General features: G+C 49.0%; 1 protein-coding gene across 1 annotated transcript; it reads right to left on the bottom strand.

Moving 5' to 3' along the window:
• Positions 1-10,172: 10,172 nt before the first annotated feature.
• On the bottom strand, positions 10,173-23,700 carry LOC136994902 (natterin-3-like). The gene is made up of 3 exons (XM_067314320.1): positions 23,672-23,700; positions 12,677-12,800; positions 10,173-11,106 (listed from the first exon to the last, which is right to left on the bottom strand). Exons 2-3 carry the CDS (start codon positions 12,798-12,800, stop codon positions 10,544-10,546), a joined length of 687 nt encoding a protein of 228 aa, XP_067170421.1. The 5' UTR covers positions 23,672-23,700; the 3' UTR covers positions 10,173-10,543.

Here is a 23,700-nt window from a genome sequence, read left to right as displayed (position 1 = left end):
CCGCTGCCATGCAGGAGAGCTCAATGGGCTCTGGGCTGCCCCCTATTTATCGGGGGCGAGATGATTGACTCATAGTCATATTTGCATGCTAGACGGATCTTAGTTGGTGCATGCTCTATTAGCCCCTGTCTACGTGGCTGTTTACAGGGAGGTCGGGTTGAGAGGGAGAGAGCACATCAGGGCGGGGAAAAGAGCACACCGTCACAGCCAGACATAGCCATCTTGGCTTTTTTCACGGGCAGCATTACTCTCCCCTGCCTCCCCCAGCTGCCTGCGTGGGCTTCCAGAAGTAACAAAGGAGTTTGGCTGTTGAGAAGGAAAGGATGCTTTCTCGTGTGTCTCTGCTGAGTGATTTTGTGCATGTGAATGAAGGTGCCACTTTGCAGCAGACTGTGCACAACCTGGAGCAGCAGATGATGCATATGTGCATTAAGGATGGGATGAGAGCACAGGTCTGCTGGGGTACCCCGTGGAGATTGCACTGGAAAAACAGAGCCACATGTGGGGCAGTTGGAGTCCATCTTCTGGGCAAGAAATGGGCACAGTTCTGAGCCTAACTGCAAGCCAAGACTAGGCAGCATGGATGAACAGAGAACTAAGGCACCAGTGTAAAACAGATAGTAAGCAGCCTGTGCTCAAAATGACGAGAAAGAAAAACTGAAAGCAATTGCAGGAGCTTTCATCAGAAATGGCCTTGACTTCTTATAGCTTCAGCTAGTGCAGAGAACTCCTATCTGATACCTAATCTTCCATGGAGGATTGCGAGCGCTTTTTCTTCTCATGTGTTGCTATATTGCATGTCCTTTTTCTCAAGGCAAAATAAACCACTGCCTGTTAGCCTGAATTCAGAGTCTGGCAAAATTCATGGTTAGGAATTGTTACTGTGACATTTGTCAGATAAAGAGAAATTGAGGCAGACTTCCCTAGCTCACTCTTTATCTATCTGAATTAGAGACATCTCAAGTTAGAGAGTGAATCCCACTCTCCATCCTGTGTTAATCACTGAAATCTCCCACATAGGATTCCCATCCTGCAGTTGGATTTTTATTCATTTCCTCTGACGCTGTTGTTCAGCAACCCTTGAGCTTTCTGAGAGGACTTGAGACCTCCTCACTCGGCTGTCAGGTGTGCCATAAGTCCTTTGTGAGACCTGGGCTCTTCTCGAGCATTGGCAGTCCTTGTGACGACACGTGGGAAGCCCTTGGGTCTCTGCAACACCTGTGTTTAGGGAAGTGTGTTTGACCCAAAGTGTCTGCATCTCCCTATGAAATATTAAGGAGTTATGTGGCTGAGGCACAGATGTCATTTCACAAAGGCAGGAGGCAGGGGACCAGTTTTCCCAGTGCATTTCCATCCTCACGATTCTGACATCATTTAAAAGTTTAAGTGGCAGGAAAAAGCTGAGTTCCAACACGATTCCTCTCCTACCCATTTCTTCAGAGCTGGGGATTACTATATGCTGGCTAGACTTGTTGCTAGACAGATGCACTGCAGCTCTGAACACTGCCCCTTTTCCTCTAGCCTAAGGGATTTAATTCTCAAATTTGAGTTATAGCTTCACTCTTCCTAATTTCTTGAAATTCTCACCTCTGCATTTTCAGTTCTTAGCCTGTAGAAGTGCAGCTCAAACTTGCTTGCAGCTCTCTCCTAATCTTGGCAAACTTTATGGCACCACATTGCTTATCTCTTTGTGTTACAATGGTTCTCACCCTTGTTTACATTTTCCCCTTTACCCTGTAGCAGCAAGCAAAAAAAAATCACAGAAGCGCAGAATACTTTGGGTTGCAAAAGACCTCTGGAGGTCACAGAATGATTGAGGTTGGAAGGGACCTTTAAAGAGCATCTAGTCTGACCCCCTGCTCAAGCAGGGTCACCTCAAGCAGGGTGCCCAGGACCCTGTCCAGACGGCTTGTGAATATCTCCAAAGATGCAGACTCCCCAGCCTCTCATGGCAACCTGTTCCAATGCTCAGTCCCCCTCCCGGTAACAAAGCTTTTCCTTAGGTTCAGATGCAACTTGCTGTGTTTCAGTTTGTGCGCATTGCCTCTTGCCCTGTGGGCACCACTGGGAAGAGCCTGGCTCTGTCTCTTTTACATCCTCCCTGCACATATTTGCACACATCAGTAAGATCCCCCGGAGCCTTCTCTTCTCCAGGCTGGACAGTCCCAGCTCTCTCAGCTTTTTCTCATGTGACACATGCTCCAGTCCCTTAATCATCATAGTAGCCCTTTGCTGGACTTGCTCCAGTGTCTCCATCTCTCTCATGTACTGGGGAGCCCAGAAGTGGACACAGCACTCCAGGTGTGGCCTCACTGGTTTTTAGCAGAGGGGAAGGATCACCTCCCTCCATCTGCTGGCAACGCTCTTCCCAGTGCAGCCCAGGATACCATTGGCCTTCTTTGCCACAAGCGCACATTGCTGCCTCATGGCCAACTTGTTGTCCACCAGGACCCCCAGGTCTTTCTCTGCAGAGCTGTTTCCAGCAGGTCGGCCCCCAGCCTGCACTGCTGCAAGCGGTTATTCCTCCCTAGGTGCAGGACTCTGCACCTCCCTTTATTGAACTTCTTGAGGTTCCTCTCTGCCCACTTCTCCAGCCTGTTGATGGCCCTTGGAACGGCAGCACAGCTGTCTGATGTATCAGCCACTCCTCCCGGTTTTGTCTCAGCAGCAAACTTGCTGAGGGTGCGCTCTGTGCCTTCATCCTGGCCCTGATGGAGAAGTTGAACAGCCTTGGACCCAGTAGCGACCCCTGGCGGACACCACTAGCTACAGGCCTCCAACTAGACTTCTTGCCACTGATCACAGCCCTCTGAACTTGGCTGTTCAACCAGTTTTCACTCCACCTCACTGTCTGCTCATCCAGCCTGCATTTATTTGTGCAGTTAGAGGTGAGGGTTATCTAACTCACAGACCTGGAGGAGCTGTCTTTTTCCGTGACTTAAAGGAGTGGTTGCATGGTCAAATAGACTCTGGGGAGGGTTCAACACTGTTTTGAAAAAGAAATAGCTGTTGAGATTTGTTTTTTGGTTAGAAGCATGTGCTTCTAGGGCAGATGTCTAAAATAGGTCAAGCGAACAGCTCTGCAGCAGGGCACAAGTCTCTCACAGGTCCCATGAAGCATTTGGAAGGCTTAACTGGGTGTCTTGGAACCTGTGGAGTATTTGAAAAGCTACTAAATACAGGACTACTAAATTGAGTCTTAACCTTCTAAATTTCAGTCAGTGGGATCCCTTCCCTGAAACCGGTTCTATAGCAGAAATCCCAGATCTGCTGCCATAGATTTATCCCCTGTTGAAATTCTCAGGTGCCCAAGGACACCTCAGGGGCTGTCTGAGGATTTTGCATGCAAGGTCTTCCCTCTATGTCATTTCACCAGCAATTTCTTTATTAGATGAGCGTAAGCTACAAATATGTTATCCTAATCTACAAATAAGATTGTAGGTGTATCCAGGTTTAATTACCTGATGTGTTTTCACTTTCATTTCCTCTCTGCTGTTTAGGCATCTGCAGTCACAGCAACAGGAAGTGTATAATAAGACCAGAGAAAGCCGTGGAAGAATTCTCCCATCCTCTGAGTTAGTGGAGTATTGACCACTGAACAAAATGCCAGACAGAATGCAGTTCTTCAGAGCTTGGAAAAAGCATTATAATATTTTGTTTGTACCATTCTATGCCATAATTTTGATTGGGGTAGAAGAAATAATGGAGATTGAATTTAAATGTCCTCAGCGGGCAGGATTAAAGCGTTGCTACATTGTGTCCTATTTTGTGCTTCCAGCTGTAATTTTATTTTTCCTGAGCTTGATCATCCAGCCTTCCTTCATTCCCTGGGCTCGCTGCATGAAGAAAAACTCAGTTTTGGAGGTAATTGATTTAATTGTCAGAGCACTTTTACCTGCTCTACTTTGGTGCGTGATCCTGCTGTTGGATGGAAGATACATTGACTGTGTGATTCCAGTAAATGAAGGAAACAACACTCACAAGACAAGACAGAACACAGCAACAGGATCACCGACTGATGCGTACATACTCTCCCAGGTATGAGCCCTAGGAATCTGGGATTTTAGGTGCTTTACTTTTCACCTTTTTCTCTCTGTGTGAAGACTCTGGGATCTATCACTATGGGAACCATTTTATCTGTTCTCTGTTTATCTGTTATTTTTTCAGGTTTGGGGGATGTTTGTTCTTACTATTCTTGTTGTTGGTTATGGCCTGTACACTGTATACCCATTTTGGTTCTGCTGTAATGATGAAGAAGGACATAGGAGAAACGAGCTGGAGCTCCCATTAGAGGAAAGACCACAGGAATTCAGCGAACACCTCTTGGAATGACCTTGTGTGAGAGGATGGTGACACATGTTTGGGTGGGACATTGAAGCTGGGCTGGAAAAATACCCTGCTCTCACTGTTCTTTCCGTAGCATGGCTCTAGTTCATAAATTGTCTCCTGAACCGAAACTCTTTCTAACACAGTGTATAAAGCCAAACTGGCCTTTGCATCTTGCAAACACCTTTGCATCAAAGCTGGTGAGAAAAGATGGGGTGGGGGAGGGACACACAACGGTCAGTTTTCAGAGTGGAGTGTGTTTTCCTGATGCTATTTCTGAAACTTGCATTGCTCAGCTACAAACTGGTACGGAGAACAAACAATGATGCTGGTGGCACTGGTTATTTAGGCTTGGTTGAGGCAAGCTGGGAGGTCTCCCGACTTCTCCAGAGCAGAAGTACCCATCACGCAGCACTGCCTGAAGGAGAGAAAGGAGGAGACTTTCAGGGGCTGCCTGCTGGGTGGCAGTATCCCCTCCCTCCCTTTCCCTCCATCACGTACTGGCAACGGCACACAACAGCTGCTAGAGAGGAGCCTGAGGTTGCAGGAGGATTTCCCTGATGCCCATCCCTTCTCCTTCTCCTGCTCACGCTGTGTTGCGAGACCTAATGTTGCCGCTCTGTCACTCGTGCAGCCACCTTCAAGGAAATGCAATAAGAAGATTCTGCTTTTGGCAGCAGGTGTAGGGCAACCTGGGAGCGAGGCTCCTCTTTGTGGCACCCCCTGGGCCTACAATTACCAACTGAACAAGCTGCTGCGTTTTGAAGGACTTCCTGCTACAGCATAGCTCAGACAGGGCCGGAAGGCACAGGCTGAGCTTAAACGGTGCTGCTGGGCCTTACACGGAGCTGCTGGGTGCGTGGGTGGAGGCCCCAGGTAAGGCTGCTCCGGGCCATTAAGGTCTATGAGTGCCCCCAGGGCCCTGGGTGCAGCCTCCCCTCCCAGCAAGGTGGGTCCTCACACCTTATGGAGATCTGGGTGCAGAAGAGACTTTCTGCAGAGTGATTTAACTGCTGTGAGGTGTCAGTGGGCTGTTTCAGGGGACACAGGAGCAGGGTAGGGCCAGGGAACTGGGAAAGGCACTTGGCAGGGGGATCTTGGATGAGGGTGGAGGTGTTCAGTCTGTTTATGAGGGGTCCTGGAAGCTCGACAGGCTGGAGGGGAAGGGTCCCAGTTGGCCCTGGGGAGGCCCAGAGGCTGGTCAGGCTGTTCCCAACAGGATGGGGAGCTGGGAGCTGAGTGTGGTAAAAGAGCTGTCAGGGCAGGGACCTGCCCAAGCTTCAAATGGAGCCCCTGGGCAGCAGGTGCATGTGGGGCTCCGAAACAAGGTTGGTCAGGGCCATTAAGGCATATTAGTGTGCTCAGGCCAACTCGGGTGGACATCAATGATAGGCTCACTGAGCAGGCTGCTATTGCAGCAGGGGATAAACCAGCTGTGGCAACTAGGGATGTTGTCCGGAATTTACTCCCCCGACTTTACCGGACCAGATCAGATCCCCATGAGCAAAACCATCCAGACTAAGATGCTGTGAACTGCCTTCCCCCCGCCCCCCCATCTTAAAGTGATGCTGCTACCTATGATTGAGGGTGGGACTGGTACAGTGGGGGAAGCCACAGTGCTGCTATCTTGGTTAGCAGAGGCGTCCTCTGTTAGCGGAGACAGGAAATGAGGAAACAGGTGGGTAAATGAGAAAAAGAAAAAGAAGAGTGAGTCGTGGCACTATGTTCTGAGACCAGCTGCGAGTCGGTGTGCCATGGGGACTTTTGGATGGCAAACCCAGTGCAGAGCTGCTCGAGCGGTGTCTGCAGCTGCAGCCGGAGCAGCGCACACAGCCCCTGGGGGAGGGGAAGCGCAGCAAGCAGCCTGGAAAGTGGAGGGGGTGGGACGTGCAGCACCTGCTGCCCCGCTGGCAGCGTGCACAGAGCGGGAGCTGCCAGCAGCACAAAGAGAGACCAGGCAGCATTGCCCCTGCTGTACTTGCTTAGCTGTACAGTGTTTGTGGAGCAAAAAGCGTTATACCTGCAGAGGGCAAAAGCCTGGGGAGATGTGGCAAACTGATGATATTGGACCCTTACGGGAGAGGCAGCAGCACAGATATGTCCTGACCACTGTAGATGCCTGCTCCGGTCTATTGTACACCCACTCCTGTGCTGCAGCTCCCCAGGCTCACACCATTAAGGCATTAGAAAACTTGAGTGGGTTATATGGTTCCCTGGTGGAAGTCCAAAGTGATCAGGGTACCCATTTTGGAGGGAATGACATTCCAAATTGGGCCGGAGAGCAAGGAATCGCCTGGCATATCACGTACCCTACCATCCGCGAAGGGCAGGATTGATAGAGCGAATGAACGGACTGCTCAAAGAGCAGCTGTGCAAATTGTCCCCTCCTGGTACCCTCATGGGTTGGAGCAAAAACATTTGTCAGGCAACTGCCTGCCTCAGTGACCGCCCACTGCGTGGCTCTACCCCGTATGCTCGTTTCAAAGGGGAATCCATCAAGCAGCCGCATGTGCTTAGAGTGCAACGGCTGCACCTCCAAGACTGCCTCCCTAGGCAAGCCATGCCCGGGAGTGCAGGCTTGGATCTGTGACTGCCACACAAAGAAAAAACCCTTGAACCAGAGAGCCAGCATCTTGTGAGTATGTGGTTGGCCATCACTCAAGGGTATTATGGTTGCGTGGTGCCCTGTAATAGCCTAGCTCTCCAGTGGGGTGGACATCAAAGCAGGAGTCATTGACTCGAACTACCTTGAGGGGGCAGAAGTTGCGATCCCTTACACCAGATCCCAACCCCTGCAATGTGCTCTGAGAGATCAAATAGCCCAACCGATATGTGAGTGGATAAGTGTCCCCACTATCCAGGAAATAGATTCCTTGCGACCCACCCAGCACCCAGGAGGTTTGGGGTCTACAGGGTGTTCTGTGTAGGTGCGTGACTGGCTAAACCGGAGCACTCGGAAGGGGAAATCATTGCTGATGGGCCAGGAGACACCCACCTGGCACTAATCAAAGGGGAAAGTGTCCCAGTCTACGGCCCCTCTAGGAAAATGTTGCCCAGAGAACCGTGTATCTGTTGAGCGGAGCCGTGACATTGCTGCCCTCCATCCTAACCCTGTGCACTGATGGCAATTGGGACACTGACGGAACTGCGGTGAGCGCATCGAACCCAACAGCCACAAGATAAAGAGCCTATTTCCAGTACTGCACGATGTAAAGTCCAAAGAATCCGTGTGGGACCACCCCTGGCAGTGACTGTCATCATGGCTGTTGAATTTCGGACTATGGGGAAAATGCATTATGCTCCTGGTTCTGGGCTGATTAGTTCTCTATGCATGCATGGTATAATTTACTATATACATATACGTGTATATATATATATTCACTATGGTTTAGTTGCCTGCACACCTTTGCTCTTAGTTAGGCTAATCACAGAATCACTGAGGTTGGAAGGGACCTCTGGAGATCATCTAGTCCAACCCCCCTGCTCAAGCAGAGTCACCTAGAGCACATTGCACAGGATTGCATCCAGGCGGGTTTTGAATATCTCCAGAGAAGGAGACTCCACCACCTCTCGGGGCAACCTGTTCCAGTGCTCTGTCACCCTCACAGTGAAAAAGTTTTTCCTCGTGTTCAGATGGAAGTGTCTGTGTTTCAGTTTGTGCCCGTTGCCTCGCGTCCTGTCGCTCGGCACCACTGAAAAGAGTCTGGTCCCATCCTCTTGACACCCTCCCTTCAGATACTTGCACACGTTGATAAGATCTCCTCTCAGCCTTCTCTTCTCTAGGCTAAACAGGCCCAGCTCCCTCAGTCTTTCCTCATAAGAGAGATGCTCCAGTCCCCTCATCATCTTTGTGGCCCTTCGCTGCACTTGCTCCAGTAGTGCCACATCCCTCTTGTACTGGGAAGCCCAGAACTGGACGCAGTACTCCAGATGGGGCCTCACCTGTGCCGAGCAACAGGACGCGAGGCAACGGGCACAAACTGAAACACAGACGCTTCCATCTGAACATGAGGAAAAACTTTTTCACTGTGAGGGTGACAGAGCACTGGAACAGGTTGCCCTGAGAGGTTGTGGAGTCTCCTTCTCTGGAGATATTCAAAACCCGCCTGGATGCAATCCTGTGCAATGTGCTCTAGGTGACCCTGCTTGAGCAGGGGGGTTGGACTAGATGATCTCCAGAGGTCCCTTCCAACCTCAGCGATTCTGTGATTCTGTGATTCTGTGAGTTTGCTTTCTAACAGGCTGAGAAGCATTGCTCATTTCTTTGAGCGCATTTTCATTTTCCATAACAGTCTGCATATGGTTTCAGAGTTGAGAAATAAGTTCTCCCTGCAGCTTTTCCTGTGCTATCTCTTCCTTCTTGTTTTTCCTTCTCTAAGAGGACCTTCTTGTGTGTTGCCTTGTAGTTTTGTTGGTTCCTTTCCTTATAACAGTACTACCATGGAGAAATGGTCTACAGGAAATAAATGAAGGCAATGATGAGAATGGAAAATAATGCAGAAACCTCGAGGGGAAGTAATTGTAAGCAGTCACTCTCAATGGATTCTTTAAAATTACATTGTGCCTCACTACTACAGGGACTTTTAAAATTTCACAGTGACCAAGGTCTATTTACAAACTAGGATATCCTCTGTAACCATTGTCACGATGAGATTTTCTAATGATAAAGTAAACCCATCCTTAGCACACACCCTTAGCTCTCAGTGTTAGCAAGGACTCATGCTGCCCTGGAAACAGCTCTGAGACATGTTCTCTGGCGTAAACCTCGAGCTTCTAAAACATCCGTCTCTTGTATCTCAGTGCACTAGCCACAGTGAGGAAAGGGGAAATATGAAGGTGAACCTGGGGGCTGAGTTCGATGGAGCAGAAAGGGGAACTCCATGGCGCTGGGCACTGCTAGAGTCAGAGGCAGAGAAAGCGTCACACCTTGGCCTTTTGGCCATACCTTTCCAATATGCTTTTCACACCCTGTGGCTTCCTGATTGTGTAGCACGTGATGAGAAAAAAAGCTGACTTGTTGGGGCTCTCTAGGGACTGTTGTTCTCACACCAAAGCAGAGGAAAGAAGCTTATTCCCCTTTCAGGAAATGCTGCTTGCAAGTGGTTGGGCAGGGCATGTCCACACTTTTGTGGTTTGCCTCTCTTAAACACAGAGGCTGCCCAAATACATCAAAGAAGAAAGGGAATGCTTGCAAGATGCCTGCCCTGCAAGGTAGCTGCTGCAGCTGGGGACTGTTTCCTGCTGAGGAGTGGGTGGGAGGAGGTTTGTAGTGCAGCGGGAGATGTGTCCAACACAGATGGCTGCTGCGTGATGAACTCTGAGAGATCCTTGCTCAAGGAAAGGGGAGGCACACGGTGATGCTGGAGACAGGAGATGGGTAGGAGGGGGATCCTGGGGAGAGCGCAGAAACCCTCTAGGTGCGATTCATAGCGGGGGATGGAGAGAGCTTAAATTCAGTCATGTTCAAGCACCATCCCCTTCACACCCTGAGCCTATTGCTATTGTCTTCTGATGGCTCCGAGCCCTTGATTCAAGATGCTTAAGAGGGTCCCAGTTGCCCCTGTGGAGGCCCAGAGGCTGGTCAGGCTACTCCCTAAGGGATGGGGAGCCAGGAGCCGAGTGTGGTAAAAGAGCTGTCAGGGCAGGGACCTGCCCAAGCTTCAAATGGAGCCCCTGGGCAGCAGGTGCAGGTGGGCGTCCAAAACAAGGTTGGTCTGGGCCATTAAGGCATATTAGTGTGCTCAGGGCCCTGACATCACCCAGATGGAAGTGTGGTGTTTCTTTTTGTTAGCTCTGTCTGCAGAATGATTCGACAAACAACCATGCTTTTCACTTACTTTATTTGTTTCTAAGTCAAAGGGAGAGGTTGGACCCTGCGGAGCTATGTAGTAAAGGGTCACACAGCTAGTGTTACATCTGTTAGATTTTCCTCTTGCTGTACGATAAATGGAAACGTAGAAATAGCATGTGGATGAAAGCAAAGCAGATTAGGAAATGCATTCTTGATTTTGCATCTTCAAAGAGTGTCCACCAAGCGCAGGGGATGGCATCAAGGGAACATTTTCTTTCTGTTAAAACACCAATTCAATGTCATATCAAAAAACACCGGTTCAGCGTCTTCATGTCAAGAAACAGGCAAACAACATGCATCTGACACGTATCAGATGTTTATCTTAGGACGAAATGATTTGTTATCAAGTTGCCTGTCTCTATGCGCTTAATCTCTCCTCACAGTCAAAACTTCGTAGTATTTATACCAAGACTCATAGCCATCAGTGACCACAAAGAAAGCTCTGTGGCGGCCATGCACTTTCCCCAAACCATACTTGTTTCTTCCCACATAGACATCTTCCCATGGGCAACTCTTAACGGCATTTGACGGTGCATTGCCAAAGGATGCACTTCTCCATTCCAGCCATGCCCTGTTGCCTTCATTTACCAGGATCTTAAAATTAGTGGACGACCGCTCTTTTTCTCCATAGGGATAGTAACAATAGGGGCCCCGTTCTGGGGAGTAGGATCCCGTGTCACAACCTGACACAGCGCAGACATATTCTTGTCTTTTGGCATAATTGTTCCAGTTGGACACAGCCCACTCAGGCAACCTTCCTGTGAACGTGACCCATTTGAGGTTCGAACCAAATAACTGGCGTTTTCTCCGAGGAGTTATTTTGACCTCTGACAGCATGGAAAAATCCTTTCCCTCTGTACTGGAGAGTTTTACCGCTGGTGAGTGCCCCAGCACCTCACGATCTTCCCCCTGTCCCTGGGGAGATGCTGCTGAAGGGAAGAGAAAGGGGAAGAAGGACCACTATTAGTACGGTAGCGTTGGCATGCTGCCGTTCTCCTTGAGCTATTCACAGCTATTTAGGATTTGGCCATCTAATCGGACAAGCATGAAAGCACAAGATATCGATGCTGAAAGGAATGAGACATTCAGAAGGGAAGTAATCCTTTCACTCAGGGATATTTCTCCTGGCCTTGAGGCGGTAATCCCCATAGCTGATTTTCATCTCATGTAACTACTGATGTATTATTTTCCCATCTGAGAAGTGGGAAATGCTTTGCATCAAGCACTGACACATCTTCCTATTCAGTAGCAAAAAAAGGCTCTTTTAGGCAGTAATTCACTGGGTTTAATGCTGGCGTCTGCTATCGCGTAGGTGAGGCACACCCTGAACTGGTATATGCATTGACTATATCTTCATTGAGCAAGGTGGGAACTGAGTGGAGTGACTGGTCCTGACGGAGACATCACCCACTCATCAGGGAACTGTCACTCATCCTCAAGGTCTCTCTGTGTCTTCTTCAGGGAATTCCTTTTCTCAGAAATCTTCCCTTACTCTTGTGTAATTATGGAAGGCAGACGTGATCCTGTCCTATATCTCCTTTGGCTCTGATGGTGTTTTAAGTGGTGGCCTAACTGCAGCAAGAGCCTGCATTTAGATGCCTAAATTTACATCTCTTGCTCTCAGGCTGAATCTCCCTGCCACCCCTGGAAACCCATAGGGGACTGAACTTAGGGGCATGAATCTGGCTACAAGTCCTACTTGAAGGACATAGTTCAGTTGCCCTCACAGAGGAATGTGGTGCTAGTTGATATGCTCTAGGATATCTGAGACATTAACACAGGGCTGACTGAGATAATACAGGACCCACAGGAGAGCTGTGCCCTTCTGCAGCATCTGCTGCAGTTTAGGAATGATACCCCAGAGCATTAAATATGCTACTAGTCTCCTGAGTTAAGTCCTTAATGTATGCGTCTAAGGTGCCTCATTTAGGGCTGAGTTATGAAACCTTGAGTTATGAAAGAAAAGACCTGAGCGGGGAAAAAAACAGTCTTATTAAGCGGTGACAAAATTACTCAGTCTGATCTTAGAAGCTGGTGAATGATGTGGTCTGTGTAAGAACAGAAGTCAGAGAAATGAGAAGGGGATACGAGGGGATACAGAAATCAGAGTGGGATTGCTTTTTCAGGTTAATACACCTCCTTCCATGTTTCCAGTTAGGGGTTCGAGAAGTTGTTTCAGTTGTGAACCATTCACATTTGCATTGGTTTCTTGGCTTTGACAGCCAAGTCCTGGCAGAAGGCTTGCTTTAGGATCAGCTGAATATTTGTCTACACTCCACTGACTGCTCTGATTGCACTGCAATAGTTTATCATGGGAGGATAGACCCTTAGCCCACATGCAATCATCTCTCAGTCTGGATCTAGCTCCCATTCAGAAGGATTCAACGGGAATTATTCTCCTTTAACAAAACATCTCGCCTTGTGCCCTTAATACACCTGAGAAGCTACAGACATCATGAATAGACTCGGATTTCCTTTAGAGGCGGCAACTCACAGTACCTGTTGGAGGCGAGATGCTTTCTTCTACAATTCTCCTCAGGGCTGAAGGCAGGTTGCTGGCTTGGGCAGTGGCTTTCCCACTCAGGGACAGGAGGACGAGCAGAGTGCAAAGCTGGAGCCACATCTGGAATCAAAGGCACAAGGACAGCTTATCAGCGACAGCAGCAGTCACGACTTCCAGCTTGGTGAGAGAAGGTACAGGGGCCAAAAAGAGAGGTGGATTCAGGATCTTTATAGCTGAGGGAGATCAATGGGAATTCCTAGTATGTGACCGACTGCATTCTTGAAATAGCAGCTGCTCTGCTTTCAAGGAAAAGGATGACTAGCTCAGCAAGGGTTGCTCACTTTTCTGAAATGAATCTGAGATTATAGAGTAAGAACTCAGTCTTTTCTCTCCAAAGCTCCCCTGAGTTGAGAGCTTTCCAAAATATCGATACCCTCCTCACATTTGTTGTTCTGCGTGATTCAGTGAAATGCCATCAGGCCCTGTTCTGGTGACAGAAAAGACCAAAAGATGGGCATTTTGCATTCTTAGATGTGGCTTGACTCTGAGGAGGTGGCAATAACAGCTCTTTCTAAGTGAAACTGTCCCTGTATTCAGTTTAACAGGAGGCCAGTTTTTCAGAAAGCTGTGGAGAAACTGGTTAGCAAAACATGAAAGAGCCCAGCTTCCTTAGTATAGCGCAAGTCCTGCAGACCGTCTCCTGCTGCGGTTTCCTGAAGCACTGGAGGGGCAGCCGAATAGGAGAAAGAAATAGAAAAGAGAGGTTTACTAGGGAAGTTTGGACAGCCCAGAGGTGTAGTGGGAAATGTTGCCCTAAACCCAAGGGCCAGGCAGAAACTGGAGCAAGGCAGAAACCTGAGCAAGCTGAAGCCCTGGAGTAATAACAGATTCACATCTCCCAGTCCTTCTTGCTCACTGTAAGCCGTGCACTCTGGCTGCTTGGGGCAGGGACCCTCTCTTTACCGTGTGGTCCAAGCACTGCTATCGCTTGCCCTGGAGAAATACCAAACAAGTTCTCGGTCGGTGTTATTCACACACAGGCTGCTGGTGTTGGCAGGTGATATCCCTGGTCAATGGCACGCAGATCTGGTGTCCTCCTCTCTGCTCTTGGAGCAGCTGGTGAGGACAGCCTAGCACCATGCCAGAGGCAGCCCTGCCAGAAATTACCAGTTCAAGGCTCTCAAGCAGCCTGAGCTGACAGGGACTTTGAGCCACCTCCCCCAGGAGCTGTGTGGGGATTGTCCTTTCCTGTGTCATGTCCAGCAGGAATGAGGACCTCCATGATCTGGGGACAAGATGCGCCCCAGTTTGTAGGGCATAACTATGAGGTGTGGTTACGCAGATGCATGACCACGGGACCACCGTATTAGTATACATCCCCTCCAGCTCTGCGTGCTCTAAAGCAGGGTTTGAGTCAAACATGGACCATTCCAAGCAGCCAGGGTATTTTCAGAGGGGAAAACTGTTTTTTTAAATCCTGCCCAGAAAAACCTCCGGGAGGCTGCTTAATGCCTTAATTCTCAGCAGCCGATATTGCCAGCTCCGTAAAACTTAAGCTGACCTGAACTTGCTCGGTGGCTGACCATCCATATCAACACACAGCAGTGAGCACGTGTCTGTGGGCTTTGTTTCCCTAGGTCCAGACCTGTAAAAGTTGGTCGGGCAAGCCACAAACTCCAGACTTTGTTGATGTCCAGAATCTGCTGTGATTCATCCCAGCTCTCAAAACCCCCTAACCTAGAGAAACTGTAGCTTTAAATCACCGATAGCATCTTGTTTTTAAGCCCTAACCTCCCAGCCTGTCCCAGGCAGCATTGTTTGACCACATATGGTCTATGCAAGTCAATGTTGACACTTCCAGTCATGTTTATCCATGCGATCCTCCTGCTATGCCTTCTGCCACAAGTGCTTGACATTCTGCATGTCAGACTGGACTGTTCTTGTGCATTCTTTTAGAAATTATTTGTTCTCTGCAATTTGCTGATATGACAGCATATCGGATGCCAGCACAGGGCACTCTGCTTATCTTAATTCATACACCTCCCTTAACTTGTACTTCCTACATTCATAACCTTTTCACTTTATCCTAACGTTTTCCAGAGCTTTCTTTTTTCTTTCCCTTAATGACAATTTTATTATTTCTGTTTTGACACAACAGTTTTTAGTACTGCAGCAATGAGCTCGTAGTCTCATGACTTCATTAATTAAAATGTCCTATGTAAAACTTCTCATATGAGAGAGTCCTGTCCCGTATTCCTGACATGTGGATTAAATGTAAAGAGGACCTTGCACAGCCTAATGTTGCAATCATGCTAATAAGTTCTATTTGGCCGAGCTCTATTTAAATGTCACAGCTCTTGCTTTCTACAAATATAATTCAAAGTCAGATAATCTTCTTTGTCCTGGCTGTCATGCCTTCCCTAAGGCAGTATTTGTTCCTTATTTCAGTAGATAATGCATGTAGGAAATGTAGCTTTTCACGAGTGTTTTTTTGCTGAAAACATTAAAAATAAAATTAACACTTAATATTATCATTCTTCTTTCAAACAAAGTGTGTTCTGTGCGGGTGATATAATTCATAATAGGTGTCTGACTTGCAGAGCAGCAGCAATGCAATGGTGAGGGGACCAGGGGCAGGCGCCCAACACGCCATACCCCATGGCAGCTTGCTCGTCTCTAGCAGCACGCTGCTCCAGTCGTGAGCTTGCAGGCTCTGCTTTCTGAGCGGCTGTGGGGAGCAGCAGAAAAAGTGTCCGCTCCAGTTTGCTGCGTCTGGGAACAACCCTGACACGTATCTGTGGCCAGAGGCGCCTTCCCACAAAGAGGAGAATTAAAGTGTCTTCTTGGTCCTCTGCAGAAGCCTGGCCTTTGTCTCTGCCTTCTCTTGGTGCCTGTCCCTGCTTTTTCCCCTGGGTCAGAGAGGGCTGAGCACACCAATGTCTGCTTTCACAATGGGGTCTGGGTCTCTCACAGTGAGCAGACCCCCCGCAAGATACATTAGGGAACCGTGATCAACCCAAGAGGCAAATTTCCCCATTGCTCCTCTCTTGCCCAGCACTGCAGATCTGACCCTGCAAATAGGAGGGACTCATGGGTCTGGGAAGACATGACTATCTATATGAAGGGTGTATGGGAAAACGCAGAAGAATGTCGAGTAGATAGGCAATGGAAGCTAGCCAGACTGGTCGCCTGCGGCTGCCAGGATGGCCCCAGATTGAGCGGAGGGGGCCGGTAGCTGCAGTGCTTGCCACTCTGGCAGTCCCCAAGTACTGGCCAGAGTTGGCACAGGGGGAAAATGTTACCCTGAAGGCGGCTGAATCCGCTTTACAGGCTATGCCCTTCCGTGCTGCTTCGGAAGCAGCTTGGAAGCTAGCCAGACGATTAGGGTGGGCACTGTTGACGGGCATTCGAGCCTTAGATAATGAGCTATCGTCTTTGCAGCCACAAAGAAAAGATCTGGAGAAGGAGAATGGAGATTTGCACGACGTGAAGGCGGTAGCACAGGAGTTGATCACGAGCCAAACTGCAAAGAGTCGGGAATTAACCCATTGGGTAGAGCGATGAGCTTTACGAGTGGCTAACAAACGCCATGCGCGCTATGGTAAAGCCCCAACTACAGTTGCCCAGGTGAGAGCAATAATAACTAGACCTTTCTGGGACCTGGAGGAGTGGGATGGTAATATTTGGAGTACTTCATCTGACTCGGAGATTGAATTTGGATTAGAAGGAGAACCGGCTACTCCCCAGGTCCGACCTCTTGTGCAACTGAAGGGGGAGAGGCAAGTAGATGGGAATACAGTGGAGCAATCTAGGACGACTATCCCGAAGGAATTGTGTCAATTTTTACCTGCTTTCCAGCAGCGGCCTGGGGAGTCTTGTTAGCCTGGTTAGTGAGAGCATGGGATGCAGGTGCCGGATCGCTTAGCCTCGTAAGAGAGGAGCTGAATTTGATGAGCCCCTTTATCAACTGATGCTCAAATACAGTGTTATCTTACCCAATTAACTTCTGCGCAGGATGGGGCAGGAAATGTTATTGTAGCTCCAACATTATATCAATAGTTAGGCGTCGCTGTGGAAGGTGCTTACCTGTCCACAAGTGAATTAGCCGCTACAGTGGGAGCGTGGCGTACTTTTGAGGAAGAGATCAACATGTTGTGACAGCTAAGGGTAGTAACTGGATTAGCAGATGAAGAAGGACTGGATGGTGTGGAAATAATGCGGCAGATGAAAACCCAGTGAAGGGGGGCTTCAAGTGCCTTAAAGCTGTTACTAGATGGCACAGTAATGCCTGCAACTGGAACAGTGGGGGCTTTGGTAAACAATATACGGGATTTGGCACTTGTTGGTGAACCAGCTACTAAGCAAGTGAGAGCAGCTCGGAATTCCAAGGCGAGAAAATCGGCAGGGACTACTAAATTGAGTGGAAAGGTAACGAGGCGACAGATGCAGACTGATTTGCTGCAGGCAGGGGTATTACGTGCTGAGATAAATGGTCTTTCTACTGTTGACTTATTCAAGCGGTGGCAGCAGTTACCTGCTGATCAGCAATATCAAACACAGCCTACTGCCCCTCCTGCTCCAGCTACAGTGTGGAAACTGCTGGCCAAGAGACAGTGAGGGGAAGGAGGGTCCCCTGCAATAGGAGCGTCCGTTGAAGCTTATCATTGGGCGGGGGGACCCACGCCCTTATGTACCCCTGTGAATTCGCTGGCACTCTGGAGGAGAAATTGCTGTGCTCGCTTTAGTAGGTAGCGGGGCAGAAGTTACCGCACTAGCTCCGGGGAAGGCTACTACCCATATACGTGGGTTGGGCGGGTCGGCCACCCCAGCGACACAGGCTGTGGTTATGTTAGCAGTTGGCAAAATCCCCTCCACACACACATTTTCTACCCCAGTTTTATTAGCACCGATTGACGAGTACCTCTTGGGGATCGATGTGTTACTGGGCAGAGATATTCAGATCCTGCACGGACTGTTCTCCTTTGGAAAAAATCCTGTGTTACCACAGTTGCGATCCACTACTTTGATTAGAGGGTATCCAAAATGGGAGCCAGTGGATTTAGCGGTTCCCCCCACTGTGGTGCAAGTGAAGTAATATGGAATTCCTGGTGGGGAAAAGGAGATTCAGGAAACTAGAGATGCTTTATTGCATACTCAGATAATACACCCTGCCCTGTCAGCTTTCAATAGTCCTATGTGGCCTCTTTGGAAGCCTGATGGCTCATGGCGTATGACTGTGGATTACAGGGAGCTAAATAAAATTGCCCCACCATTAGCAGCCGTAGTACCTGGCACAGTAATTCTGCTGGAAGGCATAGGGAAACATCTGCAGGAATGGAAAGCTCTCATGGATTTGGTGAATGCATTCTTCTCTATCGCTATATCCCCGCAGTCGCAAGATCAATTTGCATTTACACGGAACAATAAGCAATATACGTTTCAAGTCCTTCCTCAGGGCTAGAAACACAGCCCCACCATTTGCCACCAGAGGATCTCAGCTGATCTCCCTCCCCCCCCCCCTTACAGAGTGTACCATCCATCACTATATTGATGATATTTTGATAATGGGACCTTCTAAAGAACGAGTAAGTGAGCAGTTGTCATTGCTGGTACAGACCCTGCAGGAGCGGGGATGGGCTGTAAACCCTAGGAAGACATCAGCGTGCAATTCTTAGGGACAGTCTGGAGGGGGCAGACGAAAGCTATCCCTGAGAAAGTGCGCAATACTATTCAACAGTACCCTGTTCCCACTGCTGTAAGACAACTGCAAGCTTTTTGGGGGCCTTTTGGGTTCTGGCAGACCTTTATACCCCACTTAGCATATTGAATGTGGCCACCACAGCGTTTGACCAAAAAAAGTAGCCGGTGGCAATGCACTAAAGAACAGCAGCAAGCCTTCGACCTGTGCAAGGAGGCGGTGGTCCAACATTGCGAACTATTCACTCCACATGAGGGACAACCTTTTGAGCTGGAGGTAACGGTTATGGGGGATACAGTGTCTTGGGGGCTGTGGCAGCAATGTGCCCACGCAAGGTGGGAACCTATAGGTTTCTGCTCCTGTTCCCTGCAAGGGGCCGTAGCAAATTATACACCTCTGGAAAAACAGCATTTGGCTGTGGTGTGGGCTTTGCAGGATACTGAACGAGGTACAGTGTGATATGTGCTTATTTGTTACATCAAAGTGAGAAACAGCCTTGGGAACATCCTGGATTGTGATATGTGCTAATTTGTTACACCAAAGTGAGAAACAGCCTTGGGAACATCTGTGGGAACATCCTACATCCTGTGGTGGGGGCATGTACCCCACCTGAGATAACTGAGTTGAGCTAGCGAAGCGGCAATGTTAGTTTAGATAGCCTAATATGGTGATGGCAATGTCACACAACTGTGAAATATAGCATGACCACGGAAGTCGTAAAATATATGCGTGACCTGAGGGTCACCACTCACAATGCAGAGGAAGACTCCAGCCTTCATCCCCACGACCACCAGACGGCTGAAGAAGACCCCCTAGCAACAGCCGGCGCAACCGCAGAAGTTACAGGAAGTGCCCCGTATACCCGGAACTGGAATCGCATATAAGGAGACTGTGAGGGGGGGGATTGCACGCGCCGTTGGTAGAGCAGGAGACTCCCTGGCTGCCCAGCGCTGTTTTGCTTACTTGTAACTTGCTCAATTATTCCATTAAATTGGATTGTATGCAAACCAATTGGAGTGGTCGTGTTTGCCTAAAACACAGGACGTGACCCAGTGGCTGCACACAGCCCCATCCCCATTCAGGCATGGGTGATGGATGATACTGTCAGGGCCCACGTGGGGGTGGCCCAAGCTGCAGCTCAGTGGAAATGGAAGCACTATTTACAAGCCTGGTTTAAGGTGGGGAGAAAGGACCCTGCATGCAAGCTTGTTAGGAAAAGTACTGTGGAGGAATGGTTAAGCGAGAGAGGGCATGATCTGACTGGGATGAGCAATCCCATTCTCAGGGTAAGGGAAGGAATGTAGGCCAAGGCGAGCGAGCCTTGCAGCGGCCGAGCAAGCCTTGCAGCGGCCTTGAGCACTACAAAAGAAGGTATTCACAAAACTGGTAAACAAGTCTGGACGGAACTAGGTTCCATAAATGTCGATGGAGCGCGGACAGCAACCTTGCACCAATCATGTATCCGCTTTATACGTATGGACAGAAACTGTAACCAATCATGTAACTATTGCTAGCGCATGCGTATTGCTTGGCGATATATATACTTTGTGTAAGCTCTAATAAAGGGAGAACGACCATACTCATATTGAGACTCCGTCGTTACTCCGGGCCCGTTCCCCCCACTCCGACAAAGTACGTTTTGAGCCCATGCCTCTACTGTCTGAGCTGGAGGGGCTGCCCCCCTTGTTCCCCCAACAGAGCTGTTGCCTGTCCAAGAGGCCCCTCCTTTTGAGAGGTTGTCTCCTGAGCAATGAGAGTGGGCCTGGTTTTCTGATGGCAGTGCAGTGTATTCCTGGGCAGGAGAGCGAGTGTGGCGCTCTGTAGTGCATAATCCTGCCACGGATACTATCTGTTTTGCCTCAGGAGTGGGATACTCAAGTCAGTGGGCCGAATGAAAGGCTGCAGCTATAGCTCTCGATGAGGGAGATGCACGCTACCTCTATATGGATAGCTGGGTACTATACAAGGGTCTGCGAACCTGGTTACCAGCATGGGCCACCGCACAGTGGAAGATACATGACAAGGAACTCTGGGGGAGCCCCTTGTGGGAAAGGATTTGGGACATTGTGCAAGCTAAAGCTGTGTCTGTGCGACATGTTGACGCCCATCAGAAGCAGGAGACCTTCGAAACTCGACATAATACAGCAGTTGATCAGATGGCAACTGCCTCAGAGTTAAAGCAAGCTTGGCAAGAGCATGAACGATCAGGACATCGTGGCCCCATCAAAGTGCAGGCTTGGGATCTATCACCAGGCCATCCCATGTTAGTGCTACATTGGTATAAGACAGCCCGTGCTAACTGTCCCGTTCGTATGAAGATAACAAAAGTGCCTTTCACCAGTATCTGTGGTCACATGAAGTGAGGCGAACAACCGTTTGCAAGCTGGCAAGTAGATTATGTAGGCCCATTGCCCCCCTCACAGGGACAAAAGCATATATTAACTGCTGCAGACATTTACCCAGGCCTTATGTACGCATATCCTACCTCCTAGGTGAATCAATCCTCTACTGTACAGGGCTTAGAGCAACTCATGTATACTTACGGTATACCAAAAGAAATACGGAGTGACCAAGGTACCCACTTTGCAGGCCATGTAGCACAAGAATGGGCAAAGGACTTGGGGATCGCCTGGGTCTTGCATATACCGTACCACCCTCCAGCTAGTGGATTAATAGAGAGAATGAATGGCCTGCTAAAAGAACAAATCCAAACACTTACCACCACGCAAACGTCAAGGGGGTGGGTGAGCATGCTCTCACAAGCGCTGTTTATGCTTAACAATAGGTGTGTTGGAATGCTTACTCCCTATGAGCGAGTACAAGCCAAACTGACGCTAGCAATCCCTGCTCGGATATCTGTAATGGAAAGGGGGATTGCCCCTTGCATATTCGCCTCCGGGGAGGTAGAATTCTGTACACCGGAGCAGCTCACGATTACTGAACAAAGAGTTATAAGCTTACATTTAAGCCTCGACTGCCCTTCACAGTGTGTATGGCTGTTTACACCTTTGATACCTGTTCAAATAGCCCCACTCTTATTGACTTCTTCTCAAGATTTATCTTTCCAGGTATCCGTATCCACACCAGTGAATGTCTCACAGGGAGCACTGATACTGTGAGGAATTCTGATCCACAGTGCTGGAGTGCCTCATGCTCAGCAAACACCCTCAACACACTCTTTAGCCAGTGTGTGCATGCTAACTCCTCAAAAGGAAAAACGGCCTGGCACTGTTTTAGCAGATGGTCCAGGAGTCACTGCTCTAGTTCTTCCTGATGGTGATACCATGCCTTTCTATCTACCCATCAACAGGTTATCATGCCGGCATCTGTAAGTTGCCGTTGGGATGTTGCCTCTTGCTGACCACAACAGATGCCGTTAATCTACAAGACCATCCAGCTTCCCATGTGAATACATGGATTTGGCTCACACAAAGATCAGCTAATCTCTCTGCTTCCTGTATTGCAGGAGGGCGATCAGTGAATGGTGTCTTAGCTACGTGTTACATAGGTGTACCAGCTCCACTCGTGGTATTGCAGAGTTATATTAAAAAAAAAAAAAGTTGATATTTCTGTTACTCTCATGAATTTATACGATTTGGGCATTGTTTCCCAAAAGACAACACCTTGGCCTTACTCTTTTCGTATAGCTAACATATCTAAAGCATATATTGGCTTTTGCTTTGTAAATGCTTCCTCTGTTCTGCGGAATGTAACCAATACACAGTTAATTTGTAATGACACTGTGAATATTACCTATGCGCCTGCTCACCTTATACTACCATTCGGGTGGTTCCTTCTGTGTGGCACTACAGCGTATACCTATGTGCTGGCCAACGCCACAGGTGGCCCATGCACTGTAGGTCATGTTACTTTAAGCATCCTTCCCTTTATGACGGAGCAGTGAAGGACCTTGCGGCATATCCTAGCAGCAGCAACACTGGAGGTGTAGAGGCAATACATACACCTACAGTGTGCTCGTGATATAGCAGACTCTTATTTGTGCGTTGCACATGGCTACTTGTGTCTGCCTAGAAGAACATGGGTGGAGAAGGGGGTTGCAAACTGAAGGAGGTCAGGAAGGAAGTGACAGGCACAAATGTGAGTGCAGAGGGCCATTACAGGGAAGGGCTTTTCAAAGGGGCCTCCAGGAGCCAGGTCTCTCTCATCTCTTCCCATCAGAGGGCAGTGGATCGCACCTTGGAGGAAGGGTGCAGCGGCACTTCAGCACCTTGGCAACCCAGGCCAGCCACTGCTTTGCACCGCAGCTGCTGACCCGAGAGCAACCTTGCTCTGAAAATGCCCTCCCTTTCTCACATCTGCTCTCTGACAACTCTCAGCAGCGAGCTGTTTGCCTCCTGCTCACTCTGCATGCTCAGAAATAGCCTGTGCTATTTTTGGCACACAGCTCTGTTTGAAGTCCTCCTTTCTCTGCTCTTGGAGTTTGCACAGGTCATCTCGATGTGTTTACAGCAATGGCTCTTATAGTTGGCAATGAGATGCTTTTCCCGACATCAGCCATACGGCTCCTTCAAAAAAGACGCATTTCCTCACGATGCTCTGCTCAGTTTGAGCTGGGCTTGAAAGAGAATTTGAAAGCAGCAGCTAGGAATAGAGAGGCCTGTGGCTAAAAAAGGTAAGTGCAGAGGGTTGGAGGGCTGAAACTGCTACCAACTCTTTGCATATATGGAAGAGGTCTGCCCTTGTGCTTCTCTCCCCTAGACAGAGCCAGTTGCCAGTTCCTCAATGAGAGGTGTTTGGCCAGTGTCACGGAGGAGCGATGCACTTCACTCGTAAGAGGGAAGCAGCACTATGTTTACTGCAGTAAGACAGTGACCTAACAAAGTTCAATCGTAAATAAGAATGATTTAACGAGGTTCGATTGGCAAGGTTCACTCAGTTATTTACTGCATGAAGGACAGGGTCAGATGCACGTGCAATGGAGACCCTCCCGTTGAGTCACGAGGTTCAGAAAGGACCCCCTTGCTTTCCAAACTCCTTTGGAGAGGAGCCTGGGTGCGGCTGGATCCAATCTTAGTCCCAGACTTGGTCAACGGTTCATGTCTAAAGGAGTATGTGTGAAGGGGACCCTCCCGTTGAGTCACGAGGTTCGGACTAGACCCCCTTGCTTTCCAAACTCCTCCTCAGAGGGGCCTGGGTGCGGCTGGATCTGATCCTAGTCTCAGACTTGGTCAACGGTTTATGTCTAAGGGATTATGTGCACAATTAATCAAAGACATAACTCAGCAAAGTTTTGTGAAGTTCGCAAAAGTTCAGCATGCTATTGATCACTTACCTTCAGTGACAGAGGATCTGTGGTGGGTA

The sequence above is a fragment of the Apteryx mantelli genome, chromosome 34, assembly GCF_036417845.1.
Source record: "Apteryx mantelli isolate bAptMan1 chromosome 34, bAptMan1.hap1, whole genome shotgun sequence".
Classification (NCBI taxonomy): domain Eukaryota; kingdom Metazoa; phylum Chordata; class Aves; order Apterygiformes; family Apterygidae; genus Apteryx; species Apteryx mantelli.
This window is presented reverse-complemented; position numbering and strand designations above follow the sequence as displayed.